This window comes from Mytilus californianus, unplaced genomic scaffold (assembly GCF_021869535.1).
Source record: "Mytilus californianus isolate M0D057914Y unplaced genomic scaffold, xbMytCali1.0.p SCAF_22, whole genome shotgun sequence".
Classification (NCBI taxonomy): Eukaryota; Metazoa; Mollusca; class Bivalvia; order Mytilida; family Mytilidae; genus Mytilus; species Mytilus californianus.
In genome coordinates, this window is record NW_026262671.1 from 1,968,072 (window position 1) to 1,981,248 (window position 13,177).

Sequence of the window (13,177 nt, forward strand, 5' to 3'; positions counted from 1 at the left end):
TAATATCAATGTTGGTGTGCATTTTGTATTAAGCTGCAAATTAACCAATAAAGCTTCTTTGGCGATGAAAAATATTTTAAAACAATCAAGTTTTTTGCAGTTTTATAGACATGAATCACAATGACACAATCTATTGTTGTTCAAGGTGAAATAATTTACCAATTTTGAAACTCACAAAAAGTTAGATGACAAATGTACCAATCTTACTATCTCACAAAAGAAAAATAACTACAGTCTACAGGCATAATCACATCATTCACAACCACATTCTAGAATCAGGAACATCTGCAAAAAATCTCGGAATAATTCAATTACACAACAATCTAATCTAAAATGGAACACACATATTGACAACATAGTATCAAATGGGAATAAATCACTTAATCACGAAATTCAAAAATTGCAAACACTGAAATAAAATCAATCTCTAGCAAATCAGGCACTAGTACGACCCAAACTAGAATATACATGTCCCACATATGAAAGACCAACAGCTAAAACTTGAAAAGGTACAGCTAACAACAGCTGTTCTCTTCAGCTTCAAATAAACACATTCAAACCAAAACATTTACCTATAACAGTCAGGGGACTTACTTAAAATTAAATGAGTGATTTTCTAAATCACTGATTCAAGTAACATTATGTCCATAAAGGTTGGAAGTAAGAGTTGTCTTTCTTTAATAATCACCTATTTAAGTAGAACAAATTAATCACTAGACTAAGTGATTTAATTTTATTGTAGCTTTCCTGATCCTGATCCTAAGGTCAAAAATTGACACGACTTGTCTCTCTTGTACAGAATATTCCTCATACGGTGCACCATTTCTCCTGGTAATTTCTCATGTAGTACTTTGAAAAGTTAGTTTAGACGCAGGATCGGGTATCCGGACTTGCTAGTTCTTGAAAACGCCCTGATTTAGATATATATTCCCCTATAATTTGTGCAGTTTTCATATATGTTTCTCTCTTTGATGGTGAAAGTAGTGATTGAATGTCCAGTGGAATGTTAACTATTTCCAGTTGTCTTTTTAAGTCCTCTTTTTCTTGGTGGTATCTCAGACAGTATATCAAATAGTGTTCACAACAGTGTTGTTTCTTCTTCTCCACATTCACAATATGGCGTGAGGGATTGACCTAATTGGTTTCTGTATTTGTTTAGTCTGTTGTAGCCTGTTCTTAATTCGCATAGTATTTTTCCAATTTGAGTGTTGTGGAGGTCTAGTTGAACTATTTTTCCAACAATAGGTACCAGATCATATAGGTGTCTTTAAATATAGAATACTTATGATCCAGGGACTAATTATGTTGCTAAAATTATCACAACCAACATCTGTGTTGATAGGATGACTGTGTCATGTCAGGTGATGACCTTGTACTAAATCTAGGATAATGACATACATGACATACAAATCACTTGTATAAGTATCATACCTCAATTTCCTTCCAAAAAATCACTTCTTTAAGTATCTTTATTTTAATAACCCCCACTAATTTCAACACCCCCGAACAGTGAAATTTTGATCGCGAACAGTAGAATTTTATTACATAATCTAAAAGATGAAACCTTGAATTTTACAGGAAAAATACTCCCACTGCGGGGAAAAATCTGTTAAGAAAGTATCAGTTCATTATGTAAAGCCATTTTTATAGCATTTTTTCAACTAAAATAGAATTTGCAGCTAAATGATTGCATCAAAGGTATAAACCTTGCTGCTTAAAAGAAGCAAAAAGTTCATTTTTTTCAATTTTACTAATGAAAAGATATTATCTAAACCTATGTGTTTAAAATTTTGGTAAAACTACAAAATCACAATTTGTGACAAAACTTGGAATTTGCTACTTAAATAAGTGATTTAAAAATCACTTATTTCAATAAGTCCCCTGACTGTATAAGTTATTATTTTTTAATCACACTCTGTGTATTCAAACACTTAAATTGTTATTAAATTATTATGAATTTGTATAAATTTTCGTCATTCCTTGCATGCGAAACTACATGTATTCTTCAATTGTAATTGTTTTCGAGACGTTTCACCCCACACAACCAGTTCGTCCACAATACCAGTTCGTCCACAGTCGTTTCGGCCAGACTTTTTCATATTGTTCTTACATATTTATATATGCATAAATTTTTTTGACAGAAGTCTGTTTAGAAAAGGAATACTACTTGACAAAAATTTATGATTTAAAAGGCATTAACTTAACGTTTCCATTTGACACTGCTGCTTGGACATGTTGGATGGTATATATTGTTTTATAACAGAGAATAGAAAATGATAATATGCATGATATGTCATTCGTGAAAGAAAGAAAGAAAACCAATTAGAAGAATCAAATCAATTATCATGTAATATTTTTTTCCATTATAACAAACATAAGTATGAGAAACAAAGACACCAATGACTGCATAAAATCCCCAAAACCATCACTTTATAGTGCAAACTGACTATGACTGTTTGGATGTGATTATTTAATTTTTTTGGAATCAAGCATTTTGGGTACCATTTACTCCCCAAGGTCGAAACTTTAAAGGGCTACTCAAGCAGCATATATTGTTTCACGGAATATATTCACCAACAGAAAGTTGGTATACGCTTCAACTAAACTAGGGTTCTCCTTTTTATAGTTATCTTGACAAAGCATAATTAAAACATTAGATATATACATGTATCAACATAGAATGTATTTTCCAATTTGTTACTTAAGTCTTAACGTCTGCTTCTAATAAACAATTACATTTCCTTCCCTTTATAACAATAAAAACCATTTTCTTTGCAATAACTTATAAACCATTCAACCAATCCTTTTCAAATTTTAATATGTTGTTACATTAGACATGTAAGAATACTTCAATTTCAATTGGATTACATGTAGCTACAGCTGCCCTACATGCCCTAAAAATGGTTAGGTCAAATAAAAAGTATGTGTGTACTGTACCCTGACTGAACATAATTTTTTAGAGCCTACCCTAACTGTTTTCACTAAAAAAATCAGCAAATTATTTTTTCACTGGAACAGCAGTATAATTTTTTTGTTCAATCACTAATTAATTCTGAAAATTGTCCACAAGTATTGTGTAAAACCATGTGAAAACATATCAGTCAGACTGACAAAAACGACTTAACAAATGGTCGCTAAACAGAAATATAGGTAAATGCAATATGGGCTCCAATTCAGGAACAGATATTCTGGGTTTGTTGATCAAAAAAAAAAAAAAAAAAAAAAAAAAGAAAACATACAGAATAAAAATCTGGTTTAATGAAATTTAAAAATTTTGACACCAAGATATTAAAAATTCAATTTTATGTCAGAAAGATGGTGTTGGTATAGTTGATACTCCTTTTTTTTGTTTTTGGCAATACATTGCAAGCTCCTATTAAAAGTGGAATCCAAAAAAAGTCTACCTGAGTTGTTGTGTTCATCTGCCATCCAACTGGCAATCAGATAATTTACTTTAATGGTACATGTATTTTAAATATGATCAACATAAATATTTTTCTATTTTTCAGTTGGACAGTGTGGAAATCAGATTGGTTGTAGATTCTGGGATCTTGCATTAAGAGAGCATGCAGCTGTTAACAAGGTCTCATTCTTTTATGCCCCACCTAGGGGCATTATGTTTTTGGGTCTGTGCGTCTGTTTGTTTGTTCGTCCATCCGTCCATTCGTCGGTCTGTCCCGCTTCAGGTTAAAGTTTTTGGTCAAGGGTTTTTGATGAAGTTGAAGTCCAATCAACTTGAAACTTAGTACACATATTCCCTACGATATGATCTTCCAATTTCTTGGTCCACTGAACATAGAAAATGATAGTATAAAAAAGAAGATGTGGTATGATTGCCAATGAGACAACTCTCCACAAGAGACCAAAGATAGTGCCTGCTTCAGGTTAAAGTTTTTGGTCAAGGTAGTTTTTGATGAAATTGAAGTCCAATCAACTTGAAACTTAGTACACATGTTCCGAATGATATGATCTTTCTAATTTTAATGCCAAATTAGAGTGTTGACCCCAATTTCACGGTCCACTGAACATAGAAAATGATAGTGCGAGTGGGGCATCCGTGTACTATAGACACATTCTTGTTTATTAAATGCATTGTATCTGGATGAACAACAAAAGTGAATTAAAGCACAGATTTTACTACTGCTAATAGGATGAACACTGCTACTATTAAAATTTGCATATGAATTTCTCTGTAGTATATGTAATACAAAACAATACCAATTTTTGTGGACTAGGAAAAGATTCTATGGTCATGGCTACATGACACAATTGTGTCTTGTTTTAATTCATTTTTATAGTTCTGCATATGAAATTTGTATTTTGTTGAACACTTAAATTGGATGTTCAATGTTCATGTACATTATAAAGTAAGAAGATGTGGTATGATTGTCAATGAGACACTCTCCACCAGAGACCAAATGATGTAGAAGTTAGCATGCGCAACTAGAGGTCACTGAACAGCATTCAACAGTAAGCAAAACCCATATCTCATATAACAATCAATAAAAGGCACAGACATAACAAATGTAAAACAATTCAAACTAGAAAAACTAATGGCCTGATTTATGAACAAAACAATAAACAAAAAAACAAATATGATATACAGCAACTAAGGACAAACTGATGAAATCCATGGAAAAGAGTACCCCCAAGTCACAAATAAACATGAAGCCGTGGTATTTTATTACAAAATGTACAGGAATCTCAATGAATCTAATTTTGTTTTTTGTAGAGTGGTAATTATGATGAATCACTAAGCAGCTTTTTCAGAAATGTTGATTCCCGATATGATGATCCAGCCAACATACCAATGGGTAGTGGTAAAGGAAAGATTAAAGCACTCAAAGCTAGAGTTTGTATACAATTTAAGTTTTTATTTTATAAATATTGCTGATTCACAAACCACCCCTCTTTTGGAGAGAAACTTAATATTCATAGATATAGGGTTTTGTTTGCCGACTGGTTCCCAGATATGATCTCTGTGTTTAACCTCATAGAGACACAACTTGGGAATTTTACCAGTTTAAATACAGTTGGATAGCTGTCAAATTGTATTTTCAGAAAGACTCAAACAAAAAGGGAGGAGTAGAACAGAATTTTGTATAAGCTTAAACTTTGAAAAAGTCAAGGCATATAAATGTTAAACAAATTTTGTACAACCCTTCATTTTGTCCTTTGCAAAAAATAGTAGCGCATGTGACCTTTCCTTTACAGGATATAATTTTTTATGAAATTTCATAGTAAAAGTGGCACAGTTCTAAGCATGAAAAGAGTTCCTATGAGAAATTGCATCAATATGTCTATATTTACAGATGTGTAACCTTTACTGCCTCTTATTCATTTTCAGTAACAAGAGTTGTCTCCAATTGTGTAAGGTTCGTTGATCTTGGATAGGTACATGTATTCCCTTTTATTGGAGGAACTCATGTTTTTATTGTTGTTTTATAAAGTGGTATTTTTGTAAAATGCACATCATATATCTCTTAAAATTAAAAATCGAAGGATACTTTGTGCACCAAAACAGTCTTGTGTAGAGTGTTTGATGTAACTATAAATTGCTGTGTATGTTGTAGAAGGTCCCAAACAATTGATGTACCAAAAATATGAGTTATTGGGTAAAAAGAAATCAACAGGAAATGCTCATCAATTTTCTATGGTCTTTAATTGTATAACCTCATAGGTATATTGAGAAGACATTTTACAGACAGATCACCACCAGTTTTTGGTGGGGTTCGTGTTGCTTAGTCTTTAGTTTTCTATGTTGTGTTTTGTGTACTATTGTTTGTCTTTTAGTCTTTTTCTTTTTTAGCCATGGCGTTGTCAGTTTATTTTCGATTTATGAGTTTGAATGTCCCTCTGGTATCTTTCACTCCTCTTTTAAGTTATTTTCAATAATGCATTTTTAAAACAACATTTATCATGTTTATTTGTATAAGACCTTATATCTATTTGACTAAAAAGATAACAGAAAATCAAACTCACAAATAGTTTTTATTTACTTCAATACAGACTGTTTTTGCTTGCTACATATGATGTGCTAAAACTGCAAAAATTATGGTCATAAAATTTGATTTAGTAACTATCATTTTGACTCTTACAAATTGTATTGTTTAACATGATCATGATGATAGATGCTATGTTCATAATATGACACCTGTGATACAAATGATGTTTGAAATAACCAATTATTATGTCTATTACAGGCTGTTTTAGTTGATATGGAAGAGGGCGTTGTCAGTGAAATGATGAAGGGACCATTAAGAGAAGTGTTTGACTTTCAGCAGTTGATAACTGATGTGTCTGGTTGTGGAAATAATTGGTAAAATTATTAACCATCTTCTATGTAGTATGCTAGCAGCATTTGGAGACAGTTGTAGTATGCTGTATTGGGATAAAATATTGTCATTAGCTCTTGGCCAATCAGTCTGATTAAAATACAAATCCTGTGTCCAAGCTTTGCTTCATACAAGGATCTGACAAGATTCTGTTTTACTTTCTGTTCTGGTAATTATTACATCAGTCAATGAAATTCCAGCTTTCAGTTTTTTGAAGGTGTGAATTAATCTGACAAAACCAGATGATCATGAAAGGTTATAACAAAAAGTTATACAGAGCATTTTCAGATCCTTGTACGCAAAGTTTGGACACAGGATTTGTTTATTAATCAGATTCAGCCAACCATTCTAGTTTTGTATGTGTAAATCTCCTAAATAGCATGTCTTTCAGTGATCTAAGCTGACCATGACAGCATTTTAAAATGAAGTTGGCATTATGTTATGCACGATGTAAAATTCATTTAATGAAAATCTGTTCGATATTGAATTTTAATCATGATCATGGATAAATATTGCAAATCTATACATGCTTTAACTAGAAAAATTCTCTACAACGAACAACTGTCATATTTGTTTTTTGTAAATTGTTTTGTTATAAATTAGGCCATTAGTTTTCTCTATTGAATTGTTCATACTTTTCATGTTGGGGCCTTTTATAGCAGACTAATTGGTATGGGTTTTTCTCATTGTTGAAGGCCATACGGTTGCCTATAATTGCTTACCTCCACTTCATTTTAACTTTGGTGGATAGTTGTCTCATTGGCAATCATACCACATCTCCTTATTTTTATAATATTGCAAGAAAAGTTAATGGAACTCCTAATAATAGTACTGTTAAAACAATTGAAGTATATTTTATGCAGTAATTATTTTATTTCATAATTTCACATCTTTTGAACAATGGTATTTTTTTTAAATTCAAAATAATTCCATTAAAATATTTAACAAAGAATGTCTTCAAATATATTGCCAAACCAAGGGAGTTAACTATTTAAAAAAATATATATAAATTTTAAGAATGTAATAATTATTGTTTGATTAAATGTTATTACTTTTACCATAATATTCATTAAAAAGTTAGGAAAATTGACAATATTCATTAAAAAGTTAGGAAAATTGACAATATTGATTAAAAAGTTAGGGAAATTGACAATATTTTAGGAAAATTGACAATATTCATTAAAAAGTTAGGACAATTGACAATATTTTAGGAAAATTGACAATATTCATTAAAAAGTTAGGAAAATTGACAATATTCATTAAAAAGTTAGGGAAATTGACAATTACAAATCACTAAAATTCCATGAGATATATAATTGCTTTATTTGAATCTGCTTCAAAACTATGGGAGATAACTCTATTCTTGTTGTTAAATACATGTCACACATAGTTAGATACATCTTTTTTTAGCAAATATTAAAAGTGCATGAATACCAGATCCATTTTTAAAAAAAAAATATACTATTAAGAGAGAGATGGATGGTAAGGTAGGATTTACTATAACTAGTATCTTTGTTTTAATACTATGTTCTGTGTATTGCTACTTGCAGAACTTCTGAAGCCATAAGGGATGACTTGTTAATGTAATCTAGGCATAATTTATGATAGTTATACAGAAAAAGATAACTTAAACAAAGAGTGTTTGGAAGGTATTGTTCAGATTTCCCTAAAAATCAGTTGTTTTAACGTCGCTTTTTCTCCTTGAGTGTTGATAGTTGTACAATTTAACATGGGGTTGATTCACCAAACTGGCCAGAACAAGAGAATATAGAATTACTAAATGATGTTTGCAATAAAACAGCACCCTACACTAGTAATATTTTTCATCTCAAAGTTCGAACAAATCTTGGGACACATCATGTCACACACCCCTAACCTTGTGATAAAGCTCATGTACGTATGTGAAATCAGGTACATTTTAATTTTTTTTATTTTTTATAAATTCAGAAATTATTGCGATGTTTTTTTAATGCAAAAATGCGACAGTATCAGATTCGAAATAATAAAACCTCACATTCATAATTTCGGTATTGATTTTCCTTCATAAAATTTTTGCAATCACATTAGATTTCACATTTCCCCCCATAGTCAAAGATTTGCAATGGTTTCTAAATTTATAGTATTATATAAACAAATAGATTTTTACAAAATAAGTAGTTTTGATTCAAAATGATACAGGTTGATTGTACAGTGATCTACAGTTGTAAATACAAAAACTATTATAGTTTAAATCAAAGGTTTTGATTTTTATATTTAATTTTATTTAGGGCTGTTGGACATAAGATGTATGGTACACAGTATAAAGAACAGTTATCTGATGTTATTAGGAGAGCTGCCGAGTTCTGTGACTGTCTACAGTGTTTCTTTATATTACATTCTATGGGAGGAGGTAAAATTGTTAACTTAAGACAACAAATTACGGTACATACACAACAAATTGTACAATACACAACAGACACTGTGGATTCATTTATTTTCCTGGGTACCAATTTTCGTGGATTGAGGAAAATATTTTCACGGATATTTGGTTTCATGGTTTTGCTAAATTCTGCATACAAGCTTATACAAAATTTATAATTCATTGAAAATTTAACATCCATGTGAATTAGTATCCTACGAATAATAATGAATCCACAGTTATTTAATTTAAATGTGCACAGTGATTGCTTCCTCCACCATGATATAGCCAAAAGTGTGGAAAGTAACTTTTAAACACAGACAAATCAATCAATCAATCACAGAGAATGCTAGTATATTCCTTATATGATAAATGACAGTGTCTTAAGTCTCCCTTCAATTACTGTGGAATCATTATTATTTGTGGAATACCAATGTTGGTGGATTTAAATGTTCAACGAAGTACACATTTTCTACAGACTTTGGCGAATACTGTGGATTCATTATTATTCGTTGGATACCAATTTTCGTGGATTTTGTGGGTACAGGTGAACCACAAATTCAAATGTTCAACGATTTTCTTTAGGGTTGTATGCAGATTTTGGTAAAACCACGAAATTAAATATCCACGAAAATGCATGTTTTTATCAATCCACGAAAATTGGTACCCACGAAAATAAATGAATCCACAGTATCCACTAAAACAATTTTTCCCTTATCCACGAAAATTTGTTCCCCCGAAAATAAATGAATCCACAGTACCAGCAACCACCTCTTTTACAGCAAATCACATAACACCAGCAAAAGTAATTTTTGGCTGAATCACCTTTGTGTGGTGTAAATCTGTAAGAAATTCATGTTTTGATTGTCTCCCTTTTTCCACAAAAAATCTTGATCAATACTTTCACATCCTTGCTGTACACAGCAGTTACTTTATTTTTTGTCATATTTGGGGCCATTACTTATTCATAGCAGTATACTTAAACATTAGGTTATTTCTAATTTCTTGTCATTTAGGCTAAAGGGGACCACAGGTTTGGACACTAGTATTGTCCATTTGTATTCAGTTTAGAGAAACTTCTCCTTTGTTTAAACAGTTTTTAACCTGTGAACTGTTTGCCTTTTACAATTGAATCGTATAATGGTAATGTATTCTGGCAATTTATTTTTACTTCCAGACAGAGAATCAGTCATTTTGTGGATAATTTTTGACATTTTAATCAAATTGTTTTAGCAGAAATCTATATATTTATAATTTTTAAACATTTCTTCATTGAGAATGTTCTTTTTCTAAGTTTAATAAATAATCCAGGATTTTGCAGTTATTTTCAGAATGAATAAAAGCTATAAGGGTACTGTTTTATTTTCTGTCCGAAATCTAATAATGCAATAGATTTGAAATTACCATCTGTGATTTGAATATGCTCTCACTGTGGAAAACAAAAGTTAATCTTCTAAAATGCCTCAATCATGTCAATTGTTGCAATATTGCTTATTTGAAGGACAATGAAATTAACCTGTTTGATGTATTTATACATAAATTAATATTGTTAACTTATCATGTATAATTTCTGAGATACATGAAATATGAATATTTATTAAAATCTTTGTGTTTTTGTTGTGCCGATATGACATGTCAAACTTTTCCAGTTATTTCTAATGTTGTGCTGTTACACCACTGTCCAAGTTTTCAGGGAGAGTTGAGCACCCACAAACATGTTTAACCCCACCACATTCTTTATTTGTCTGTCCCAAATCAAGAGCCTGTAATTCAGTGGTTTCCTTGGATGCTGTTTTCCATATTTTTTGTTTACTGTTTTTAGCATTAATCAGGCTATTCAAGTATTGGTTTTGCCTTTTGAATTGTTTCACATTTTTCCATGCTAGGGTTTATAGCTTTCTAATTAAACCTTCATTGTTGAAGGCCATACGGTGACCTATAGTAAGTTTGTTTACATTCTCGACTTTAGGACTCTGTTGGATTGGATAGTTGTCTCATTGGCAATCATATAACATCTCTTTTATATAATAACATTGAACCTGTCCATTGCATTATGAAAATAGATTCAGACCATATGCAAAATGAACCTATTCACTTCACAACAAATTCACAAGCATATATCAAATTATGTGACCCAACATTGAATTGTTCATCATTTGGTCATGTCAGGGCCTTATTAGCTTACTATATGGTTTGGGTTATGTTCATTGTTGAAGGCCATACAGTTGTTTGAATTGTTATACATTTGTCATGTCGGGGCTTTTTATATATTAATATACCATATTGGTTTTGCTCATTGTTGAAGGCAGTACGAATGGGGAGTTGTTTACTTCCTCTTCCTTTGGTGTCAGGTGAATAGTTGCCTCATTGTGCAATTGGCAAACATACTACATCTCCTTATTTTTATATTAAATTGTCCATTGCATTATAAAAATGGGTTAAACTCCATACAACTAATCCACAAACATGTACCGAATTTAGATAACAGTTCATTGACTCAACAAACCTAATCCTGAAAAACTTAACCCAACCACTGGAGTGTAAAAATTTGGTCAGTGATATATTACAGTCTGAAATATACTATACTTTTTACAACAAATTTACATACCAAATATTGGTGACCTGTCTAGAGTACAAGAGACCCTGTTTGAACTAGGGTCATAATGGGAAAAATGCATCATAGGACATATTACATAAAGATATTTGCTTTTTGAGGTAAAATTTTCCGCAAAAAAGCAGCAATTGTAAGCTCATGTATAGCACCTGATGTATAGACTGATTCTAAAAAATAAACCTGAGTGTGAAAATGACATGGACTAGTGAACAAAACCTAATATATTCATGTCTGACAAGGTATCAACATAAAAACTTCAGAGATTTTGGCATGTAGAACAGCAATAAGTTTTGTTCCGTTTTTTTGTTTTTAGAAAAAGCATGTTAAGAGTTAATTGACACGAATCAATTCACCGTATCCTGTCTTTTTCTTGCACTGTAAGCATACTAATCCTGGTTCCCTAAATATAAAGTTGTGATGAGAAAAAAAGATATATATTCATAAATTTGTAAAATTATACCTGTGGCTGCCTCAGGAAAAGTAATTCTCAGATTGAGATTCCATTACATTAATGGCAGACAAGAGTTTTGTTTTTTTTCAATTCCAAAAGACACACATCTATTATTATCGAGCTTCCGACATTTATGTCGCAAAAGCAAGACATAGCGATCCTATATTCTGTCAGAGGTGTCAACATTTAGGTTCAGTCTATAGTTAAAGTCAAAGTGTTTAAAGGAATTTGGACAGAAGCTTGTTTATGACCAAAAGACAGTATCCAGGGCAAAATTTTGAAAATATTTATTTTCATTTTTCAGTATTTTACAGATAAATGGACTTAAGTTTTTTTTACATTTAACAAATAGGTACAGTCGGGGGTCAATTACTTTATCAAACATTTTATGAAACTTTGCAGAAGCCAGAAGCTTTATGTGTATTTTTTTTTTCGTTTTCAGTATTTTTCTAATAAACGGACTTAGTTTTTTACGGTTAACATTTACAGACAGTCGTGGATTCAACTTTTTTGACATGATAAATTTGTAAACCTTCATGGATTGTTATGAAACTTGGACAGAAGCTAATCCTCAAGACCATGAAATAGCATCTCAAGAAAAAGTTTGAATTTTTCTTAAATTCTGTATTTTGCTGATGAATGGACTCACTTTTTAAGGCAACATTACACTTTTCCACTGACAGCAGCAATCGCAGGCGGGACACAGGGTTCTGTGGAACCCCTTCCGAAATTTTTATTAAATCCAACCTTAATACAGTTGTTTTACATTTGTCATTTCGTGGCGATTTATGGCTTGCCCTGCTGTATGGGTTTTGCTCATTGTTGAAGGCTATAAGGTGACCTAAAGTTGTATATCTCTACGTCATTTGGTCTCTGGTGGAGATTTGTCTCATTGGCAATCTTACCTTATCTTCTTAATTTCATGAGTGATCCTTTATACATGTATGTTTAGTCATGGTTTAAACATATTAAATGAAGTCAGGGTTGTCTTTTGTTGCTGGCTGCCATAATCAGCAGTAATCAGGCCATTGGTTTTCTCTTTTTAATTGTTTCACATTTTATCATGTTAGGCCTTTTATTGCTGACTACTATATATTCAGAAATTGTTGTGTGCATTTATTATTGCGATCTTTTATGAAAAGACACAAATGCAAGATTAATTATTGTGATTTCAGAAAAAGCTGCATTCAGATACATGTTTTATGATATCAGATTGCGAGTTCTTATTATTGCATTACTTATCCAGTCTTATTATTGCATTACTTATCCAGTCTTATTATTGCATTACTTATTCAGTCTTATTATTGCATTACTTATCAGTATTATTATTGCATTACTTATCCAGTCTTATTATTGCATTACTTATCAGTATTATTATT

At 31.3% G+C, this 13,177-nt stretch overlaps 1 protein-coding gene across 1 annotated transcript in view; it reads left to right on the plus strand.

Moving 5' to 3' along the window:
• Positions 1 to 34: 34 nt before the first annotated feature.
• LOC127732095 (tubulin epsilon chain-like) overlaps positions 35 to 13,177 on the plus strand; it is a 32,386-nt gene continuing 19,243 nt past the window's right edge. Inside the window, exons 1-5 of the mRNA XM_052241148.1 lie at positions 35 to 145; positions 3,510 to 3,583; positions 4,733 to 4,852; positions 6,204 to 6,319; positions 8,603 to 8,724. Coding sequence (XP_052097108.1) covers positions 121 to 145; positions 3,510 to 3,583; positions 4,733 to 4,852; positions 6,204 to 6,319; positions 8,603 to 8,724 — 457 coding nt within the window. The 5' untranslated portion in view covers positions 35 to 120. The remainder of the gene's footprint in view (positions 146 to 3,509; positions 3,584 to 4,732; positions 4,853 to 6,203; positions 6,320 to 8,602; positions 8,725 to 13,177) is intronic.